This window comes from Protomyctophum bolini (assembly GCF_963924005.1).
Source record: "Protomyctophum bolini genome assembly, chromosome: 3".
Classification (NCBI taxonomy): Eukaryota; Metazoa; Chordata; class Actinopteri; order Myctophiformes; family Myctophidae; genus Protomyctophum; species Protomyctophum bolini.
The window spans coordinates 45646151-45670825 of NC_137864.1; the positions used below are offsets into that span (position 1 = coordinate 45646151).

The following is a 24675-nucleotide window of genomic DNA, read 5'->3' on the forward strand; positions in this document are numbered from 1 at the left end:
GGCCTGATCACTAAATATTTGAGCCTATCGCAATTACATAACCGTTAGTAACTTTAACTCTCATCTCTCTCCATGGTCGTACCTGTAGGAGCTGTGCCGTACTCCATCTGTTGTCCACGTTCTTATCCAGACACCTCCTTAGGAAATCACTGAACTCTGGAGACCTGGAATGCACCAGAGGAGACAATCATTGGCAACTATTCATTGTGATCCTGGAACTGGGACGTAAAGCAGCTGTACTGTGAGTATTTTGTAGGATAAGAAACATGAAGTTTATCTACAATACCGTTTCCCTTCTTTTTTTCAAACAAACAAACTAAATTCCACAAATAAACTAAAACAATGTTGTGAAAATAGCGCAAAGTGACGCGTTGTGCGCTTGTAGATCTGCTATTTTCACTGGTTTGGGTCCCGGGAAAACGTTGCATGCTGTAAACGTATTGCACGTAGTCCCTGACCATACATTTATTTTTATTTATTTTTTGTCACATTATGACACAAGCTTGTATACCTTGATTTTTCTTGTAATCTTGTATGGGGTCCCTGGCACAAAATATGTTCAACCGTGGAAAAAGATTGAGAACCACTGTTTTACGGCCGGCACACACCACAGAATGTGAGCATGATGCACGAGATCCCCACATGCGCATAAATAGATCCAATTATTTTGTAAAGCCTGCATATTATGCAGCCTGCAGGGCTTGCGTTCGTTATCCGACTCTGCGCGGCTGGTGTAGCTGGTATCATTGATATTATCAATTGGATCTTTCCAAGCGCAATGTACGCACGCACTAAATTCCAGGCATACGCGCACTTTGAAAAGCCTGGTGTCGTCCAGGGCTCCAGGCGTGAGCACATGAACCAACGCAAACACAATAAGGGTGACATATCGTCTCTGTCGGGTGGAAACCTCATACGTCCAAAATTGTTACTTTTCAGGATTCAACACGTCGCTTCGAGCTTGCAGATCTGCTACCTTTGATGCTTTTGCGTGACACTGTACAGTATGATCGAGTATGGCAGTACACAAACGTTTAGAATATGGAGATAAGAGGTTTCTGCCCCAGGTGGCAACAATATGGATATCGGGGCTCTATGCACACACGCCATTTTGGAAAGAACTTGGGCCACTTCCCTATACTTGTTACTTGTGTTACTGATGTTATTAATGAAGGCTGCTATTGTGTGTGTGTGTTGGCTCACTGGAAACACTCTGCTACACCAGGGTATCAAAGTGTCCTTGAGTGGGTTCCAAATGGCCCTGTGCGGGTGTGTAACTCTGAGAGTCATGGGGGTCCTTGGAGAACCACCGCCCACTACATGGAACAGAACACCTAGGGAAGCCTATAGCCATAAGCAAGGACTGTCTAAAGAGGACGAGACGCGAAGACCGTGCGGGCGACGCCATGTTGCTCCATGGAAGGAAAGAAACATGTGCTGTTGAGACCCAGGAAGCTGAACGCGGAAGTGTTGGCTGCATAAAGCCCACTGCGCATGTTTCTTTCCTTCCATGGAGCACCATGGAGCAACATGGCGTCGCCCGTACGGTCTTCGCGTCTCGTCCTCTTTAGACAGTCCTTGCCCATAAGTAGGAAGAGTTATTCTGTGTGCATATAGAGGAGGATGAGAAGCCCTCACCAGCGTGAAGGCTGCATCAGGGTGGGAGGCTCAGCCTTGGCTATCTTCAGCAGCACCCTCATGGGGTTCATCTCGTGGTTGGGGGGCTCGATCTGGGCCAGCTCGATCAGCGTCACCCCCAGGGACCAGATGTCCGCCTTGTGGTCGTAGGGACGGTCCTTGGACGTCTCGCACATCACCACCTCTGGAGCCATCCTGGGGTTGGGGGGAAATGACCGGATGAGGAATTGAATTGAACACGTGGAACCACAATGGAAACAAGTCGTCCACCTGGTTGTGAACTTGACGAATCGACTTGAGAAAATGTTGTAATCAGTGTAATCATGTGATTTAGCCATTGATGAAGAAGAAATAAACGTACGGTATAATCGATAGCATAATTTAAATGAATGCATCGTTGCAGCCCTACTGTTATGAGGTGAGGGAACCCATCTAAAGCAATATTTGCGTATTGATGTTTGCTGGTTGTGAAATAAGTTGATACACACAGACTTCTACTGTAGAGACATATTTGTGTTGTGCCCTTCTCCCCAGTAGCCTCCTTGAGTTGTTGCACTTATTGTATTTTTCCATTGGTATATCAATAACCCATTTTGGGCTGGAACCCCTTTTGGTGTTTTATGCATTGTGTTATGCCTTAGCTTAGCTATTGAAAATCACACCCGTGTGAACTGAGTGGTGCAACTTGTAGGTCTGCTATTTTTGAAAAATCGTGAAAATGTGCCTCAAATCTATGAATATATATTCTTTCAGAGTTTCAGTTTTTTTTACTGAAATCTTCTTGCTTCTGGGGAGGTCCCTGGAACAACATATTTTCAGAAGGGGGGGGGGGGGGGGGGGGTCGGCGGCATATTTCATATAATGTTTGGTTGAGGTTTTTCAGAAAAAAAAAAACATTTTAAAAAGACATTTATTTAATTTGGACGTCAGGCCTAAATGGGATAATCCACTCACCAGTAAGGTGTCCCGATGAAAGAGTCCCTCCTCTGTAGTGTTTTGGTGTTCTTGGCAGACACTCCAAAGTCAGCTGGGAGAACATACGATTCGACACGGCATTAATAATATCGGCCACAGGAATGTCCCCAACACTGTTTCTTTCCACAAAGCAGCCGACTCGGCGAATGAAACAAAAAGCAAAGACACAACAAAAACAACTCTGAAGAACATAATGCTTTGGTTCCAACCAACAGGACAATAAATCACGTGTATTTATTCCACCTTTCATGTATTTCAGTGTTTCCCAACCTGTGGGCCCTCGGTCCACATCATTGGCAGGGAGGGCACTGACCTTTAAATATACTACTACCGTGTATGACAACAAAAACTATAAAAATATGTTGCCATGTCATATTATGACATTTTTTCTCTTTTCTCAAGTGTGTTTTCATAGTGATACCATTACATACGGATTTAACCCATTAAGACCTGAGGCTGATTCTACGAATGCCTTTCTAAATCAGTAGTCCTCACACTTTATTTTTATTTTGTACATTTTTGTACAGATGTTTGTACATCTGCCAAAATTACACACATCCTTTTCCAGTTTTAATGGGTTAAAGTATTCTCCATTAGTTCCATTGATCCAAGGCAGAACACGATCGATTGATCATTACAATAAACGTGTGTGAAGTGTTTCACTAAACGTGTTAAGTGGCCAGATGGGTGGGCCACGAATGCTGATCCAGAAAAGGTTTCGGGACCGCTGCTGGATTTGAATTGGTGACATCATGCTTTTGTTTCAAAAACACGTGCAGTTGTGCGCACGGCCGCCAAGTGGCGAGCATACCGTACGTACTGTATACATGCTGCCAGTTCCCCCAGACAGACACTTGTGTGACTTATGTCACTGGACAAAATGCCTCTTGTGTATTGTTATTCCAGCAGCCTTGTTACATCCACCAGCAATGAGTCATCCCACTTAATAAGTCGACCTCCATTACCGCATCTGTTGTGGCTACGTGTGCGATGCACAGCACCGCGTGCCAATAGACACAGTGTTGTGGCTACGTGTGCGATGCACAGCACCGCGTGCCAATAGACACAGTGTTGTGGCTACGTGTGCGATGCACAGCACCGCGTGCCAATAGACACAGTGTTGTGGCTACGTGTGCGATGCACAGCACCGCGTGCCAATAGACACAGTGTTGTGGCTACGTGTGCGATGCACAGCACCGCGTGCCAATAGACAGTGTTGTGGCTACGTGTGTGATGCACAGCACCGCGTGCCAATAGACACAGTGTTGTGGCTACGTGTGTGATGCACAGCACCGCGTGCCAATAGACACAGTGTTGTGGCTACGTGTGTGATGCACAGCACCGCGTGCCAATAGACACAGTGTTGTGGCTACGTGTGTGATGCACAGCACCGCGTGCCAATAGACACAGTGTTGTGGCTACGTGTGTGATGCACAGCACCGCGTGCCAATAGACACAGTGTTGTGGCTACGTGTGTGATGCACAGCACCGCGTGCCAATAGACACAGTGTTGTGGCTACGTGTGTGATGCACAGCACCGCGTGCCAATAGACACAGTGTTGTGGCTACGTGTGTGATGCACAGCACCGCGTGCCAATAGACACAGTGTTGTGGCTACGTGTGCGATGCACAGCACCGCGTGCCAATAGACACAGTGTTGTGGCTACGTGTGCGATGCACAGCACCGCGTGCCAATAGACACAGTGTTGTGGCTACGTGTGTGATGCACAGCACCGCGTGCCAATAGACACAGTGTTGTGGCTACGTGTGTGATGCACAGCACCGCGTGCCAATAGACACAGTGTTGTGGCTACGTGTGTGATGCACAGCACCGCGTGCCAATAGACACAGTGTTGTGGCTACGTGTGTGAATCTGCACAGCACCGCGTGCCAATAGACACAGTGTTGTGGCTACGTGTGTGATGCACAGCACCGCGTGCCAATAGACACAGTGTTGTGGCTACGTGTGTGATGCACAGCACCGCGTGCCAATAGACACAGTGTTGTGGCTACGTGTGTGATGCACAGCACCGCGTGCCAATAGACACAGTGTTGTGGCTACGTGTGCGATGCACAGCACCGCGTGCCAATAGACACAGTGTTGTGGCTATACGTGTGCGATGCACAGCACCGCGTGCCAATAGACACAGGCCGCTGCCTCGCACGTCGTACCGTCCAAGTCCAATCATTGATGCATGCTGGTACGGAATTACAGTGAACAGGCGTTGCTAACCTGAGATAGATTGTCTACTTCTGCCGCTTTTCTGGACGCTCTCGTGTGGTGAAGTACTGCATTGAATCACCAGAGAAACTTAATCTTGTGATTGGCACAGTGACAGTAGGGTACAGTAGCTAATCACGAGATCATGTCGTTTTGACATTGATTGTTAAGAGGGCTGAGATTTTGTTTTCTGCCTATTCCTATACGGCAAGTATATAATTCTTGCCGTCGGGCAGAACCCTCCTATCGCCATAACGTCTGATGTTTATTGTTAATCGTTAATTAACGCCCTACTTAAAAAAAAAAAAATTATATCCCACATTTTGCAACCCATTTTTGTGTCAATTATCTAATGTAATCCTGCACTTCCTCTGCCAGCCTGGGGAGGGCAGCGGACTGACCTCATGCTCCCTTTTATTTCTTGAGGAGTCCAGGTCAGTCCAAGCTTCTTCTTTTCACCTGACAGGGGGGAGTTTTCCCGGTTTGAAAGGAACACGTTATTCCGACCAGTTCCTTTCCCTTTGTCAGGCGCCCCGGCTGGCCAGGGGGAGGGAGTTTAGAGACCAGGATTACTGCATGCTTTTTGTGAGGGTACCTACCCTAGGGGAAACGGGGAGCCCTTTCGCAAACCCCGCCTTGGGTATGGGCAATTAACGCCCTACTTGATCATACTACAGCGTCACACACGCATCAATAGTACGCAGATCTGCTGTTTTGCTATCGGAACCATATTATGTGCAGTGCAACCATGCTAATGTTTTTTTGGGGGGGGGGTTCTTAAGCCACTGTCAACCTGAGAGAAGGGTGCAGCATATGTCCTCCTATAGAGAAGGGTGCAGCATATGTCCTCCTATAGAGAAGGGTGCAGCATATGTCCTCCTATAGAGAAGGGTGCAGCACATGTCCTCCTGTCCATTATGTTGGCCAAGAGAAGGGTGCAGCACATCATGTCCTCCTGTGCATTTTCACTGTGACTGCAGGGTGTTACGACAGAGCAGATGACAAGCATGGGCACGGCATCATCATGACACATTAAGTGCCATCGTGTGGGTTCAAACTGCACACCAGGGTGTGGACAACTGGCTGCACTACAGATAAGGCCACTGTCTGTCTGTCTGTGTGTCTGTGTGTCTGTCTGGGGCACATGATGTTGTGCACATAGCAGACCGCTGAAATCATCATTGTTGGAGAGGGGGGGGTCTGAAAGGCTGTCATGAAGGGAGACTCTGTCTGTCCCGTACATGAGTGGTGTAGTGTTTGCAAGGGGGAAACGCATTTATATTACAAAAGAAACATCATGAAGATTACAAATATTTGCCGTTAACTATGGAATCGTGTGTTTTTTGTCTGTGGGTGTATCACTCAAAATCCCCATACATGGGGAAAGCCCCCACATATTGTGTCCATCATCAATCAGGGATCATAGTAAATGCGACCTGCAGCTGTCGCAATTAAGCCCATATATGGAGATCCCTGTCATCAATGTCCTCAATAATATTTGTATATGGATATACACAGTATGTCAGAAGCTGTTCTCACCCAGCTTGACGTCTCCGTCCAGCGTGAGCAGGATGTTTCCAGCCTTCAGGTCTCGGTGGATGATCTTGTTGTCGTGCAGGTAGACCAGAGCCTGCAGGGTCTGCTTACACACCACTCTGATCTGGGGCTCCGTCAGCGCCCTCTCCAGCTCTGGAGGACCACATCAATGACACCAGTTTGTGTGTGTGTGTGTGTGTGTGTGTGACACAAACGGAGCGGCGAGCGCCCGTTTTCCCGGCACGGGAGGCTGGGGGGCCCTTTGAGGCCGGAGGAGGCAGCCCTAATTTACACATGATGCCAATAATGGCTTAGATCTGGTGTGAGTGATGGAAGAGACCAGGGCTGTAGTTGGGCTACATCAGCTTAACCCATTCTGACCTGAGATCAGATTCATATGAGGTTTCCACTCTGGACACACACTGGTCTGATTAACCCATTCTGACCTGAGATCAGATTAAAAAAAAATGTCAGCCGTTCTTCGATTCTTCAAAAATAGCAGACCTACAAGCTCGTAGCGCGCCACTCGGTGGCGCGCTATGAGCTTGTAGATCTGCTATTTTTCAATAGCTAAAGCATAACATGATGCCAACACCAAAACGGGTTCACGGTCAGAATGGCTTAAAGACACCTAGAAGTGGTCTAGTTGTTGTTCCACTTGGTTTTCTGTGGCGTTCTTTGTTGTCTCGTGTCTCGTTGGCGTGAGCTTGCAGATCGGCTGCTTTCGGCACCGGTTTTGCGTTTTTTTTTTACTATGTAAATTGTATGCAAATTGTATTCAAAGTAGAAACGCTGACTCACCCAGCATGACGGCATCCAAGGCCCCGCCAGCACAGAACTCTATGAGGATCTGAGGGAGAGAAGAGACGACGTCACCCACTGTCTGTCAGCCTTACTGGAAGCATTATAGGCACAATAACCACGGTGGGATACAAAACAGGATTACATTTTGTTTGTGTGACGCGGCGCTGTAGTACTATGATCAAGTAGGGCGTTAACCCATTCTGACCTGGGATCAGATTCATGCGAGGTTTCCACTGGACACACACTGGTCTGACTAACCCATTCTGACCTGAGATCAGATTCTAAAAAATGTCAGTCGATTTTTCAAAAATAGCAGACCTACAAGCTCGTAGCGCGCCACTCGGTGGCGCGCTATGAGCTTGTAGATCTGCTATTTTTCAATAGCTAAAGCATAACATGATGCCAGTACCAAAATGGGTTCCCGTTCAGAATGGGTTAATTTACAAAAAAAATAGAAATATGGCGAGATAGAGGTTTTTGCCTGACGACAACAAAATTATGATTTTTGACTTTTTGGGCATTTTTATGCACCCGAGATGTGGCCTGATGTCACACCTATTCACACTTATTAAATGTATCTAAAAAGTTATCAATAGAATAATCCCCCCCCCCCCCCCCCCCCCCGCCCCCACAAAAATAAAATGAAATAGTATTCCACAGTTGCAGTAGTATGTGAAGCTCCCTCTCTATATCGCTGCTGTCTGGAAGAAACATCTTTAACTCCATGGTATTCTATCTTCTTGTTTTTTTTTTTGTAGATTAACGCCCACATGATCATACTACAACTTGCGTGCGTGTGGATGAGTGGGAGAGGAACCCTAACCCGACAGAGACAATATAGGACAAAATGTATTTGACATTGTGTGTGTGTGTGTGTGTGCGTGCGCATGAGTGGGAGAGGAAGCCACAGCATTGGCCCATAGTTCCTCTCTCTCTGCTCTCCCTCCACAGTCCAGTCGTAGGGCCCATTGTACGGCAGCGCTGCAGCGGAGCCACTAAAACAACAGCACGCCTACACAGAAACAACAGTAGACGAGCTCCGGCACGCTGAATGGAGCAGATTGTCTCAAGACTCGGGGCTTTGTGTGTCTTGGAAATGGCTTTGTTGTTTGAAGTGGGGAAAACGGCGGAGTCTTGAAAAGCTCCCATTGAGGAGAACGCTTTGAAACGGGATTTATTTCAAGTGAAACATTTCTCAGAGGGTGGCGAGACCTGTCATCTCATAACCGCTTTCGAGTTTCAACCTGGCCTATTTTGTGCATGACTGCATGTCAAAAATTGCAATCTACAAGCTCATCAAACCAGGAAGTTATGGGGGAACACTACTGTGCCAAAAAACTACTTTCTGGCCTTGACCAGCTATAGTCCATACATCCAAACATTTGCCATTCACTTTATGCATGCGCATACCCAGTCTATTTCTTGTAAATCCAAGTATATAGTGGCTTAGGTGTAGGCATGATCCTGTAGCCCCTGCTAGTTCTCCAAATTATGATAAATATTTTCGATGGTCACAGCGTTGCATAACTGTGGCTAATATCTTCCTCTTCCTGGGGTGTGATCATGGTTGAGAGACCTCATGCCCACAAGCGGCCTCTTCTCCACACATCACCGCTGTGACAAAAGAAAGAGTCAGCATCACACTAGAAAGCTAAGCTAACCTAATACTACTTATTGCTCCAGATGCCACTGTAGCCAGCCACACACACACACACACACACACACACACACACACACCACAGCCTAGTGGTAATACTATGTTCATGGAAATTCTAATCCTATTTGGAGTATTTAAGCACTCAGTTCTAGCCATAATATACGTAGCTAGCTATGGATTAAAGTTCTCAGTCGCCACGACTGGTTTCAGTCATTTAGGATTCCACAGAGGCCACCAGTGTGTATTTTGACAGCATTTTATTGTTTAGTTTAAGTCATAGTCTTATGAATAAAAGAGCATGAAAGCCCATCCTCAGTGCGGAAACCTGCCTGCCTGCCTGCCAGACAGTGCCTGGTCAAATCCTCGTACACCACTTTAAAACCCTTTAAAAGGTTCAACTCTCTTTCATTCACTCAGACTGAATGGATGTTAATTCTCGGTTTACAACAGGGGTCGGTAACCTATTTGCCATGAAGTGATATATTATAACAGTGATCTTGATAGCCAGTGTGCCAAATCAACATTATGTTTAATTATAACACCACATCCAAATTGAAAATGTCCAACTGATTTTGATTGTCCATAGGCTATAGGCTACATAACATAACAACTGTTGTTGTTTCCCCTTCATCTTCTTTACAAATATATCGTTGACATCAGGATGTAATGATCATGATCATTAGACTCAACCATCTCCCAGACTCTCTCCCCTGCAGTCAGAGTTACCTCTCTCTCTCTCACACGTACTGTATCTGTATGCCAGTGTGCCAGTGATCAGATCACCCTCCCTTGTGCCAATGGTGGCAGCCGTGCCTAAGGTTTCATAGCCCTGGCTTGCAGGATGGTTGGCTGCACAATACAGTACACATTGTTTGTGTTATTGTGTGTGTATACGATTGAGGAAGTAGTGGTTCCAACTGCCATACGAAACCACACTGGCTTGTACTGTACTGTTGTGCACTTTGTGATCTGCAGACTTACTTAGTGATTTGCAGACCACTGACTTGCAGTGGTTCTCAAACTTTTTTCATGTCATGGACTTTTTCTTTTACTTATTTATTAACCCATTCTGACCTGAGATCAGATTCATACGAGGTTTCCACTGGGACACACACTGGTCTGATTAACCCATTCTGACCTGAGATCAGATTCTAAAAATGTCAGTCGTTCTTCGATTTTTCAAAAAAATAGCAGACCTACAAGCTCGTAGCGCGCCACTCGGTGGCGCGCTATGAGCTTGTAGATCTGCTATTTTTCAATAGCTAAAGCATAACATGATGCTGACACCAAAATGGGTTCCCGGTCAGAATGGGTTAAACAAATCGATGAATGACTTATACCGTTCGTCGTGCAATGGTGTCACGAAAGAGATATCTTCTGAACTTCTGCTGATGATAATTTTAAACAATGTTATTTTTGTCAATCATACCCTGACAGAAGCACTTTGTAGACCCTGTTCTGATCATGTGACTCAAATGTCTCCAGGTGGAGTGGTCCTGACTCCTGGGCTCTCAACATACAACATCTGTAACTCTGAGAGTGTACAAATGGACACTCACAGGTTCATTTGGTTCCATTTGCACACTTGCAAGAGTTAAATAAACACTGAGGATTTCACTATGTAGAAAAATAAATTAACCAAAACTGGGGGATCTTGAAATTAAAAATGTTGAGAATCACTGCTCTCATGGGGCACCATGGGGAATCAGGATGGGACGGGGCTCTTGCATAATTTAATTAAATACAAATCAAATACAATTCATAATATTGTGCATTTAAAAGAGACATTCTATGAGCTTGTAGATCGACTAGTTTAGCTATTACAGATGCTCCGATCAATCGACAAACCGATCACCAAATGACTCGATCGGTGATCGAGTCATACCCTATCTGGAGAAACCGATCTTTTATACCATTTAAGGGGTATAAAAAGTCAGATATATAGTATAAAATATCATGTTGCATCTTTGTGACAGGCCTATAAACATTCTCCCCTTCCTCCACACACAACCAGGAACAGTTTTGATGTGGGTTTTGACATATAATCATTTTGGAAATATTCAAATTTTCCCCTTACGCACGCACAAGATTGGTATCAGCTGATCATGAGAAAAACAATCAGTGATCAGGATCGGTCGCGAAAAATAGCAGACCTACAAGCTCGTAGCGCGCCACTCGGTGGCGCGCTATGAGCTTGTAGATCTGCTATTTTTCAATAGCTAAAGCGTAACATAATGCACCAAAAAGGGGTAACACCAAAAGGGGTTCCCGCCCCAAAATGGGTTTTAAAGCCATGGCTATTTGGGGGTCCTTGCCATGGAAAGGTTTGTGAATGGGAACCTGCATGCTCTATTGGGGTGGGAGTGGAGCCGGCGGGCCATGTATGTGAAGCAAGATAACCATCAGAAGACAGCCCTGATTGGGCCGTGTCTATTGTTTGCTAGACAATGGGGAGGAAAGGGCCGAGCGCTCATTGCACTGCGGCGTAACTAAATACTCAGATAATCATGACACTTTATTATGAACCCTACATCTATGTACTGTGTTTATGTCTTGAGTCACGTGAGTCAACGCTGCATGGCTGACTGTCATTATGCTGACTTTCTTTGGGTTCCACATTCCTCACTTGTTTTCCTTCTCTGTCGTCCTCCTCCGAGCTTTGTTTGGTCCTTGGGAACGAGGCTGGAGTGAGCCGAGGCTATCACGTCTCATCTACTACAAAGAGACCTGACCTACATATCTGCGGCTGTCGGGCAGAAACCTCTTAACTCCATATTCTTAACGCTTCGTTTTGTGTGTGTAAATTAACGCCCTATACGCGATCATCCTACACTATACTGCATCACACAAAAGTATCAAAAGTAGCAGATCTACAAGCTTGAAACATGGCGCGACACATTCTGAGCTTGTCGATTCTGCGATTTTTAAATTTGAAGTAACAGTAACAGTTTTGGACATATGGGTTTACCACCCGACGGCGACGATATAAACCGTATGATTTGGTGCGGGAAAAAAATGTCATTATAGGGAAAATAGCTGAGCTATTTTTGGAAAGGAAGTGTAAAGGCAAAAAATAGAGCGGGTGCCGGTGGCTAAGTATAGACGGTGACACTTTGATCTTACACTCGTTTTATGAAGTCTGAATAGTATACAACAAAAATACAAAGAAAGACACGGAAATCTGTCTGAACAAAATAATCTGATTACTTATAATGATCACTTGCAAATAACAGTGTGGTCAGTCAGTCATAAAGATTTAAAAAAATGGATCTGACAGTATTCTGAAGAACAATGCTGTATAGTGTATATAATTATAAAATAAAGGTCTAACAACAAACTAAAAGTTTATTAGTTCATCACAATTGCATATCCTTAGACCTGTGACTAAAAAGGGAAGTCGCCAACACTGTCTCGATATTGGTTGGGACCACAAAACCAAACTACTGTACTGCTTTTTTCATGAATACTTTTGCAGTGGTAAAAGGCCAAAAGCAATAATCATTATCGACTGTGCATCTGGGCTAAGTTAACATGGAGTGATATCTCCCAGAAATACTAACCAATAGAATGCTAGAAGAAGTCACATCAAGTAAACTAAACCTATAGACGAATTCAGAAACGGGTCTCATGGTCGCAGCTTACGTATTTCCTGTAGGCAGACTCGACATAGCTGCGGGGTTTAAACCCTCACCAGGTGCTACAGTGAACGGTAGAGTGACTGATGTTAGTCTGCCTCAACTTCCTCAAGTCAAACGTTACTCTTTTACTTGCTTTTTACTAACACTAACATTACAAAGATGCCCAGAACATCGAGATGAACCTGTTTAGTCTATGGCTGCTCCAACAGTAGTGGCAACATTTAAAAAAAAAACGGAATGTCAAAATATCCACCGCGGGGTCTGAGACCAGAGCCATTGAGTAATGGTTGAGACGAAGCAGTGAAAGGTCCTGAAAGATGCATAACGTCAGTCTTACCCAATACCCAATCTTTCTGTTTTATGAACACAAGGCTGCCGTACTTTATACCTCATACTTTAAATGCTTAGTATGAGGTATAAATTACAGCAGACTTGCTTCATCTCAACCATTACTCAATGGCTCTGGTCTCAGACCCCGCGGTGGATATTTTGACATTTTTTTAATGCTTTCAGGACCTTTCACTGCTTCGTCTCAACCATTACTCAATGGCTCTGGTCTCAGACCCCGTGGTGGATATTTTGACATTTGACATTTTTTGGAATGTTGCCACTACTGTTGGAGCAGCCATAAACTAAACAGGTTCATCTCGATGTTCAGGGTAAAAAAGCAGGTAAAAGAGTAACGTTTGACTTAAGGCAGACTACCGTTCACTGTAGTAAGAGGTGCACCTGGTGAGGGTTTAAACCCGCAGCTATGTCGAGTCCGCCTACAGGAAATACGTAAGCTGCGACCATGAGACCCGTTTCTGAATTCGTCTATAGCTAAAAACCAGACATCACTCAGTCATCTATGGCGATCTATGGATGTGTGACTCCACATTTGGACAAGGTTTCAAGACGATCACTGAACCTATCGACTTCCATCCATTATACAATTAAGATTCAATATTTCAAAAACATAATGTCAAAAACACGTGAAAAAAGAAACGATTGGTGGAGGTACTTCTGTGGGCTACTGGATAAGCATACGGACGGACGGATGGATGGACGGAGACGGCTAGCCTCTTGCAATAATGTAGAAAATGCTGGTGGGCAGTGGGCTCATACAGTGCACGGGGATGAATCTATTTCCCGGGGATATTTTTGTAATGCAGTAATTAAAGTATAGGCTATACCGCTGTGAACACAAGTGGATCAAATGGTTTCACATCAAAAAGCAGATGGATTCTTTATGGTCTGATGGTGTGATGATTAACCGCTCGAAACTGCCTAAAAGCAGCTTATTTCTGCACGTTGTGAACTTTGACCTGGAAGTGCGATAGTGAAACCACAGTGGGCTAGAGTCTGTACCTGTACATACTGTATTATGGTCCACTTCACCCCTATTTATTAGAACCGCGGATTGGCCTACCGCCCTACCTAGCTTGGTATTGGCTATTTCAGGTGTGTATATACTGTATATATATATTGTGGGAGGTCGGGTGGGAAATACAACTCAGAGTGCAGTTTCAGGGGTTAGACACACGATGGCGCCCCTTGCTTTATTTCTCCAACAGGTTCAAACAACGTCAGTTTTCACAAACAGAACTCAGACAGTAATATTCTTTTCATGAGGTCCCGGTTCCGAGGCGGGAGTCGTCACTGCAGAGGATGAGAGGGGATGTTAGCATACGGTCAGAGCACAAGGTAAGTACAAAGTTGGGGCCTGAGACACCCGGTCTAGGCAGTCTACCAACTGGACCTTTGTATAACTCTTTCTCTCTATCTACTGGGTGGCCGTGTCGGTACGACAACGGCAGTCAGAGGGTTAACACAACATAAGCGCTCTAGTTTCTAACGGTCTTCTTTCACCGGGCCTGGCGGAGCAAGCCAACTTAAAGTCTCTTCAAAGGGTGAAATAACCATAACACGGGCCTGTCTTCTTTCACAGGGTGGACGTGACACTTTATCTAGAGCCTGCTAGCTTCCATTAGTCTCTACGGGGTTATCTTCTTTCAACAATCTTCAGTGTACAACACCACGGTGACACTCTTCATTCACAGTCTTCATTTAGCATCGACAGGGTGACTTCCTTCATTCACAATCTTCGTTATTATCCTTAGCTGCTCATTTGCCACTATGAGTGCCTCTTCTTAATAACACGGGTGATAGATAGTGAACGGTTTGTCTTACTGCGACCTTATGGAGCTGTTGAGCTGCCGTTTCCATACGCGGGTCCCGTCTCCGCACTCGTCCCCGATACGAGCCAGGTGGGTCTCCAGCATGTATGCGGCTCTCCGTGTATGCTTGTCTATGGGGGGCACACGCTCCTGCGTGTGCTTCCAGCCCCACTCCTACAAGCCATCCAACGCCGAGTGGACGGCATATGCTGCGCGAGCGTCTGTGTGTAGCAGGGATCTGATACTGCTAGGTGCGCAGGCTGTTTATAAAGGGCGCGGCTGACAGGCTGCGGCTGTCGTTAATTGCTACCCCGGGCGGCGGCCGGAATGAGCCGCAGCTGATTTAGAATTGCTCTGGGATAGTACACTAAATCTATGACACGGCCGTGGGCGTGCCTGGTTGCCATGGGAACGCGCCCCTCCCCCTGAGGCGAGACCTGACAGACTCCACACACTCCCCCCCTAAGTTTCTTGCTACTGCAAGGAGCTTGACTACTTTCCTCACCTTCGTAGAGTCTTGAGAGCGCGTCCACGTGGTTCATTTTGTTCCCGGGCCTGTGCTCCCGCCGGCGCTCTCTGTTTCTACTACTACTACTAAAGCCTGTCTTCTTTAAATTGCTTGTCACCATCAGACTCAGATTCATCTTCCAGTGTCTCCTCATCTGAAGAGAAATCTTCCCCAGAAGAGTAGTTGGCTGTGATTTGGGCCAAGAGCATTTTCTTAGCAATTCTATTTTCAGGGTCATCATCTTCCTCTGCTGCCCAAGAGGGCCCAGAATGGGACTGCTCCTCATCCCCGGATGACTGAGGATGGAATGTCGCTGCTCCCTGCAGGGACACGTCCTCTGTGATTGGCTTCATCTTCTGGACATCTGCGTCACTCTCAGAATCCAAGTCCGCGTCGGGTTCCTCATCGCTCGACGAGGCAGAGGTGTCCATTTCCTTCTCCTGCGACCTGGTTACATTTTCAGACTTCCTGGTTTGTCGTCTACCCTCCTTCGAGTCGTGTCTCTTCATCAAGCAAGACCGGATTTTATTCCGGTCTTTCATTTCATTCGGCACGTTTTTGTCGTCACTAGAGGAATCCGTGCCTCTGCCTCTCTGAACCTTGGCTCTTCGGTCAGCCCCGTCGGACTCAGAGGAACAATCCGCGACTTTGCGCTTGCGGTGAAGCCTCTCTGGCGGCGTCCTAGTGAGCGCAAAGAGACATTTCTTTGCCACGTGCGTCGATCCCTTCTCGTCGTCGTCGGTCGGGGGATCGTCGGAGCTGTGTGCCATGGCTGACCGCTGAAGTAGAACAGCAGGAACCTCATCTGAATCGGAGTCCTCTCTCAGTCTGCTAAACCCTCCGTCTTCGGCCTCGTTGGCCGTCTTTGTGGCAGGGCTATCCTCGGGGGTCTGCTTGGAGAGGACGGCGTTGGGGGTCCTAGGGACATCGCCGTGTCGGTCTAGCCTGCGGACAACTTCCTGCACAGCGTTCTGTAGTTCCGTCTGACTTCGGAGAAGGGCGGCCAATTCGAGGCTGGCCATGTTTAGGCGGTGGTTGAGATCAGATGAATACCCACATTCTCCACCATATGTGGGAGGTCGGGTGGGAAATACAACTCAGAGTGCAGTTTCAGGGGTTAGACACACGATGGCGCCCCTTGCTTTATTTCTCCAACAGGTTCAAACAACGTCAGTTTTCACAAACAGAACTCAGACAGTAATATTCTTTTCATGAGGTCCCGGTTCCGAGGCGGGAGTCGTCACTGCAGAGGATGAGAGGGGATGTTAGCATACGGTCAGAGCACAAGGTAAGTACAAAGTTGGGGCCTGAGACACCCGGTCTAGGCAGTCTACCAACTGGACCTTTGTATAACTCTTTCTCTCTATCTACTGGGTGGCCGTGTCGGTACGACAACGGCAGTCAGAGGGTTAACACAACATAAGCGCTCTAGTTTCTAACGGTCTTCTTTCACCGGGCCTGGCGGAGCAAGCCAACTTAAAGTCTCTTCAAAGGGTGAAATAACCATAACACGGGCCTGTCTTCTTTCACAGGGTGGACGTGACACTTTATCTAGAGCCTGCTAGCTTCCATTAGTCTCTACGGGGTTATCTTCTTTCAACAATCTTCAGTGTACAACACCACGGTGACACTCTTCATTCACAGTCTTCATTTAGCATCGACAGGGTGACTTCCTTCATTCACAATCTTCGTTATTATCCTTAGCTGCTCATTTGCCACTATGAGTGCCTCTTCTTAATAACACGGGTGATAGATAGTGAACGGTTTGTCTTACTGCGACCTTATGGAGCTGTTGAGCTGCCGTTTCCATACGCGGGTCCCGTCTCCGCACTCGTCCCCGATACGAGCCAGGTGGGTCTCCAGCATGTATGCGGCTCTCCGTGTATGCTTGTCTATGGGGGGCACACGCTCCTGCGTGTGCTTCCAGCCCCACTCCTACAAGCCATCCAACGCCGAGTGGACGGCATATGCTGCGCGAGCGTCTGTGTGTAGCAGGGATCTGATACTGCTAGGTGCGCAGGCTGTTTATAAAGGGCGCGGCTGACAGGCTGCGGCTGTCGTTAATTGCTACCCCGGGCGGCGGCCGGAATGAGCCGCAGCTGATTTAGAATTGCTCTGGGATAGTACACTAAATCTATGACACGGCCGTGGGCGTGCCTGGTTGCCATGGGAACGCGCCCCTCCCCCTGAGGCGAGACCTGACAGACTCCACAATATATATATATATATATATATATATATATATATATATATATATATATATATTATTTTTTTTACATTTTCACCATAATGATTTGCCCAAAATAGGGACATTAAGAATCAGTGCTACAGCACATCCTGGTCCATCATTAAAGAAGCCTCCAGGCCCTATATATATATATATATAGAAATCCAACCTACAATCAGTGTTTTCCTCATCAGAAAAACATTCCAAGGACACACAGTCTAATCCTCTGTGTCAGTTTAGTTGCTAGTCATTCAGGGCAAAGCTGTTACAAGTCCAAGGCATTCCTGGAGCTATATAGGGGGCATAGAACACACACACACACACACACACACACACACTGCTGTATGCACCCTATAGCCCGATGTGGAGTTCTCACACTAGCAGCAGCAACAACAGAAGCTCTAACGGCTAAGCGTGGCCAGCTGCACTGCTACCGACTCACCGAGCCACTGTAGAAGTGTTGCTCGTGTCAAACTGGGCAAGTGAAAAAGGCCCAAAGGGTTATATAGTAAAGTGCAGGGAACTGGTTTAACCCATTTTGACCTGAGATCAGATTCTAAAAATGTCTTCTACATCCTGACAGTTTTCTGAAAAAGCTATGTTTCTATGTCAGTCGTTAAATAGCAGACCTACAAGCTCGTAGCGCACCACTCGGTGGCGCGCTATGAGCTTGTAGATCTGCTATTTTTCAATAGCTAAAGCATAATGCTAACACCTGATATAGAAGACAAGTAAAGTGGCCACCTTGTGTTTCAGTGTTTTTAACTTTAGCCCTATTTAAATAATATAAAGAAACTTCTAACGCACGTTACATTGTGCAGCGTTGTGGGCTTGCAGGTCTTGTATTTAAGCCATTTCTGTAATCTTTTGAAAATCCCTGAAATTCTCGTACATTTTCATGCTCAAAAACAGGCACGTCATGTTTAACGTGGTTCAAAGACCACCTACGGAGGTGATCATCATTATGATACGACACCACAAATCCCCTGAAACATGCACCAAGTTGTATCAACACAATATAGGCGGTCAAAGGAGCTACGGCCTAGTGGGGGGGGGGGGGGGGGGGCAGAATAACACTAATGTAATCCCACTAAAGCAGGGGCTCCCAGACCTCTTCAGCTCTGTCTCCCTGGGACCCAAACCTACACAAATACATTATGAATTAGCCACTCGAGCCCTATTTAAGAATGAAAACAGACGTATTGATTAGTTTTGTTATATTATAGCCTATATAGATGTGTGCAGTGCAGTTATGCATTTGATGGCTCATTGGTGAGCAAAAATAAAATCTCACGACTGACTTTTTTCGTATGGCCATGAAGTCCTATTATGCAATTTGTGAAACGGTGTGAAAGGAGCCTCCCACACTAACACTAAACAATTAACACAATAATTATGTAACATTATGATTGTTTTAGTGTTGTAATACTGTTCCTTCTGTTCTACACACTGTGCAAACCAGGAAAGGAAATCACAGACTGAAGCTTTAACCTTTTGCTTTTATGAATTTATGAAATATCTGAGACCATTAGGATTTTATGGAGCATGTTTCTAAACATAATGCTAGTTTGACCACTTCAAATGCTCTAATCTTTTACTAATCTTTGCAGAAAATATAGCCTATATCTATAGACTAATTCAGAACGGGTCTCATGGTCGCAGCTTATGTATTTCCTGTAGGCGGACTCGACATCGCTGCGGGGTTTAAACCCTCACCAGGCGCACCTCTTACTACAGTGAACGGTAGAGTGACTGATGTTAGTCTGCCTCAAACGTTACTCTTTTACCTGCTTTTTACTAACACTAACATTACAAAGATGCCCAGAACATCGAGATGAACCTGTTTAGTTTATGGCTGCTCCAACAGTAGTGGCAACATTAAAATAAAATAAAAAAACGGAATGTCAAAATATCCACCGCGGGGTCTGAGACCATGAACACATGGCTGCTGTACTTTATACTCATACTAAGCATTTAAAGTATGAGGTATAAAGTATGGCAGCCTTGTGTTCATAAAACAGAAAGATTGGGTATTGGGTAAGACTGACGTTATGTATCTTTCAGGACCTTTCACTGCTTCATCTCAACCATTACTCAATGGCTCTGGTCTCAGACCCCACAGTGGATATTTTGACATTCCGTTTTTTTGTAGCTGGTTTCTGCCCGAGACAAGAGATATGTAATATAATATTACTTATTTACTCTTGATGCCAAGTAATAAGTCATGAATATGTAACCAGTAACTTAATTTACTCCTCCTGCGTAACTTCCCCAACAACCATGTTTTGGGAAACACGTCACTAACACACTAAACGTCTGAGCTTATTCAATGGACTGTCTGGGTGGCGTCATTATACCCACTGCACACTAAACACTACACACTAAACACTACACACTAAACGCCTGAGCTTATTCAATGGACTGTCTGGGTGGCTCCAGATTCCCCTGTGAGTCACTCTCTCCAAGCAGTCCAGTCCAGTGCAGTCCACTCCCAGTGGTGGAAAAAGTACTCAATATTCTAAAAAAGTATCAATACTGCAATATAGAAATACTGTGTTACAAGTAGAAGTCCGGAATTCAAAATATACTTGAGTAAATTTACAAAGGTATCGGCATCAGAATGTTCTTAAAGTACCAAAAGTAGGAAGTACTCATTGTGCAGAATGTCCCGTTTCATGTTTTCAAAATAGCAGATCTACAAGCTTGTAGATCTGCTATTTCAAATGCTATAAAATGAGATCTACAAGCTCATAGCGCGCCACCTAGTGGTGCGCTACGAGCTTGTAGGTCTGTTATTTTTTAGCAGACCTATGACTGACATAGAAACATAGCTTTTTCAGAAAACTGTCAGGATTTAGAAGACAATTTTAGAATCTGATCTCAGGTCAAAATGGGTTAAAAATAGTAATGATAAGTAGTTTGCGGAGTTAGTTCAGTCAGATATACTTGGGGGGGGGGCTCATTCAGTGTTATGCAAGACCCACATGTCATTCGCTGACGTGGCAATCAGCTGACCAATTGGGCGGGGTATTTAAGATACTGCACCCCAGCACCACCGGTGGGCTCTGCTATTCCTGTTCCCCATGGGGGGGTTGTTATCTATCTCCCTGCCCTTAATGGTTAATGATGGTTGTAAAATTGTGCCGAGCAGGGAGAGAAATGTAGCAGAGCCGAACGCCAAGATAGAATATTATATGCACATTTGTATTCTCATTCTACAATAAATACGGTATTTGTTCAATCTATTAGTGAATTATCTGACTGAACTTTGGTTACTTTCCACCACTGGTCCAGCTCCAAACACCCAGAGCACCACGCCTTCTGTCATAGTAGAAGACGTCCAGCAGTTTGACCATGTTGTGGAGTTTACAGTTTACACTCACCCAGAGCTTGCTGTCATAGTAGAAGGAGTCCAGCGGTTTGACCATGTTGTGGAGTTTACAGTTTACACTCACCCAGAGCTTGCTGTCATAGTAGAAGGTGTCATAGTAGCAGTTTGACCATGTTGTGGAGTTTACAGTTTACACTCACCCAGAGCTTGCTGTCATAGTAGAAGGAGTCCAGCAGTTTGACCATGTTGTGGAGTTTACAGTTTACACTCACCCAGAGCTTGCTGTCATAGTAGAAGCAGTTTGACCATGTTGTGGAGTTTACAGTTTACACTCACCCAGAGCTTGCTGTCATAGTAGAAGACGTCCAGCAGTTTGACCATGTTGTGGAGTTTACAGTTTACACTCACCCAGAGCTTGCTGTCATAGTAGAAGCAGTTTGACCATGTTGTGGAGTTTACAGTTTACACTCACCCAGAGCTTGCTGTCATAGTAGAAGGAGTCCAGCAGTTTGACCATGTTGTGGAGTTTACAGTTTACACTCACCCAGAGCTTGCTGTCATAGTAGAAGACGTCCAGCAGTTTGACCATGTTGTGGAGTTTACAGTTTACACTCACCCAGAGCTTGCTGTCATAGTAGAAGGTGTCATAGTAGCAGTTTGACCATGTTGTGGAGTTTACAGTTTACACTCACCCAGAGCTTGCTGTCATAGTAGAAAGCGTCCAGCAGTTTGACGATGTTGTGGTGGTCACATGAAGCCAGGATGTCTATCTCCACCATGTAGTCCTCCAGCTCCTCCTCTGTCTTGGTGTCGATCACTTTGGCAGCGGCCAGGACACCCGTCAGCTTGTTCTGGGCCTGCACGCGCGGTGAAAGTATTAATGTTATGTCATCATCATACATTCTATACAAACTTAGCCTGGCACTGATCAGTCAGAATTTTCATTTCGTTTCACTTCATTATTTTCCAGAACATTTTTGTTTTAATGGACGTGGGTGATTCAGGGCTGGAGCCAGGCGAATACAAGCTTGTAGATTTGTTACTTTTGGTGTGTGTCACTGCTAAGTTCTAACCTTTCTACTTTTAACTACAAGTAAAAGTGTTTTAGTACAATGTGACTGACTGGATCTATTTGCTGTGGCAATGTTGCACCTTTGGCCATGTCATCATTATACTATCATCATTATGTAACTTGTGATGTCGATGCTGGAACAATATAGCTCAGCTGTGTGCACTCACTGTACTGTGCAGCCCTTCTAGGAAGATATTTCAAAGTAGCACCTGCATTGGTTTAACTAGGATTTGGAAACGGTCTCGACTTCCACTGGAGAAGTGGGCAGAATATATTGTCACAGTCGGGGGGGTATAACTTGCTAGTCCAAAACTGTTACTTTTCTGGAAATGGTCTTTGTTAATACTTTAATTGGTTAAATATTAAACACACAGACCTATTTTGGACATGTCATTATTTCTTTCACAAATAACAGTACTTTCGCTACTACTGTGCTACTACCGTCATGCAACAGTAAAAGAAAACAGGCCATTAATTCATGATAAAACCTAGATAGTAGATAGAGAGATGAAATACGGAGATAAGGGTTTCTTTTTGTGCCCCGACAGCGACACTATAAGACATGTCTGGTATTAAAGTGGAAGCCTGTGGTGTGGTGTTTGTTTTGACTGCTGTGAAGGCAGGATGTGCTCCGGCCCATGTCGCTGCTGCATTATGGGATGCAGCCACTTCCTGGTGACCCGGGGGTGTTTTCCGGTGTCGACACCAAGGGCTGCCATTAACCCATTCTGACCTGAGATCAGATTCATACGAGGTTTCCACTGGACACACACTGGTCTGATTAACCCATTCCGACCTGAGATCAGATTCTACAAATGTCAGTCGTTCTTAAATTTTTCAAAAATAGCAGACCTACAAGCTCATAGCGCGCCACTCGGTGGCGCGCTATGAGCTTGTAGATCTGCTATTTTTCAATAGCTAAAGCATAACATGATGCTGACACCAAAATGGGTTCCCGTTCAGAATGGGTTAAGGAAAGGTCATAAATAAAGTAAACCTCGCTATATTTAATGCGTGATAGTGATTCTCAACCTTTTTAATTTCAAAGGGACACGACCCCCAGTTTGATCCGCATTTGGCCACGACGGATCCCCATTTATTCTTTTTAATCTCTGGGACCCAAATTACACTGCACAATCCTCAGCATTAATTTAATCCATTTTGGGGCGGGAACCCCTTTTGGTGGTAGCATTATGCTATGCTTTTAGCTATTGAAAAATAGCAGATCTACAAGCTCATAGTGGCGCGCTACGAGCTTGTAGGTCTGCCATTTGAAAAAGTCAAAATGGGTTAACTCTTGAGAGTGTGCAAATGTAACCATATTATGGACCCCAACGTTGTGAAACTGTGATTGAATTATTATCTACTACCTAATTCCTTTGTTCAATTGTTCATAAATGGGGACTCTGGGAAACCATCCATCACCAGGACTGAATCATCAAGGCAGCGCAGCACATATACTTATGGTCCATGATGGGGAATGGCCTAAAGCCCAGACAAATACACACGCAGTACAAGTGCAATCTGCTATTCATAGATGGGCTTTAACAGAGCTTTGAAGTTCCACTGCCAGCAGGAACATTAACTCCTTGAGGGCAAAATGTGATGGGAAGTATAGTTCAACAACTAGCCATTATTTTTGTGATTATTCTATCAATATTATATATATATTTTCTTAATTAATTGCATAATCGGGAAAGTGTGTTTTTAAATATTTTATCTTTTTAAATTTTTATATTTTAAACATCAATCTGTTTGGCCAGTGTTGTGAGCTTGCAAATCTGCTCTTCTCGCGGTTTTCTGTTTGCACTATACACAGGTTTAATGTTTGTCTTTAGTTCAATGTTTGTTGTGTAAACGCCATTGACAATGAAGGGAAAATCTACGTCATAACGTACCTCATTATGTCATATTGTCTCTTCATTGTTAATGACGTTTACTGTTTGTGTTGGCACCGTTTGTTTTACATCACCCTTACATCACCAAATCAACATGAGTTAGACTTTAATATATTAGCGCCACTCACTTCACACGGGTGTGATTTGTTTTAGGTTAGGGATCAATCTTTTTTTATTAAATGATTGATCAATCATTTTTGATCAATCATTTTTATTAAATGATTGATTATTTTTTATATTCAATTAAATTGATTACCGTAGTACGATTTAACTGTTGATATTGACTACCGTAATCTCTCTAATGGTTGAACAATAGGTTTATATGTGAGGTCTGCTGATGAATTAGGAACGTGTGATTCTGGATAGAGGCAGAGCAGTGGTTCTCAAAGTGGGGTGCCCTCGTGATTTTGGGGGCATCCCCAGATGACAGTTAAGTGACAATTAAAGTTATTTTAAGACCTTTTTAAGAAAGAAAGAAAGAAAGAAAGAACTGCATCAAAAGTAATCAAACTATACTATTAAAAACTGGTCAAAGATTCGACCAAATTGTCAAATAATACAAGAAAGAAGCAAGCAACGCCTCACTTTGCGAGGCGTTGTGAACTTGATGATCATCTATTTTCACAATATTAATCTGTGGAACCGAGTCAAACTAAATGTAAAATCTCCCGTAAAATCTGAATCCCCCCCACCCCTTTTCCCCCCTCACTGTATATGTTTCTTTCCCCTTTTTACCTCATTTATGGTGAATTCCTGCTCTGTTCTTTGACTATATAGAAGTGTCTATTTGTAGGTCTCTAAATGTTTTGATGAATTGAACAAGGTGGACCCTCTTGTAAACAAGTGTAACGCTTAATTGGGTCGTCCACTCACAGTTAACAGTCTTGTGCTTGAAATGTACTGTAATTCTGCAAACTGTTAATAAATATTTCAATCAATCAATAATGCCTCAACTCTTACAATTCAGGTCAAGTGCTTGAATTGTCAGGGAGGGGTACGCCCCAGTGCTTG

General features: G+C 44.9%; 1 protein-coding gene across 1 annotated transcript in view; it reads right to left on the reverse strand.

Moving 5' to 3' along the window:
• Positions 1-24675, reverse strand: part of LOC308312559 (STE20-like serine/threonine-protein kinase) — a 49182-nt gene that overhangs the window by 21658 nt on the left and 2849 nt on the right. The window contains exons 2-7 of the mRNA XM_080759185.1: positions 21387-21551; positions 7172-7220; positions 6374-6523; positions 2593-2665; positions 1639-1833; positions 83-164 (exon numbers count right to left, since the gene is read on the reverse strand). Coding sequence (XP_080615311.1) covers positions 83-164; positions 1639-1833; positions 2593-2665; positions 6374-6523; positions 7172-7220; positions 21387-21551 — 714 coding nt within the window. The remainder of the gene's footprint in view (positions 1-82; positions 165-1638; positions 1834-2592; positions 2666-6373; positions 6524-7171; positions 7221-21386; positions 21552-24675) is intronic.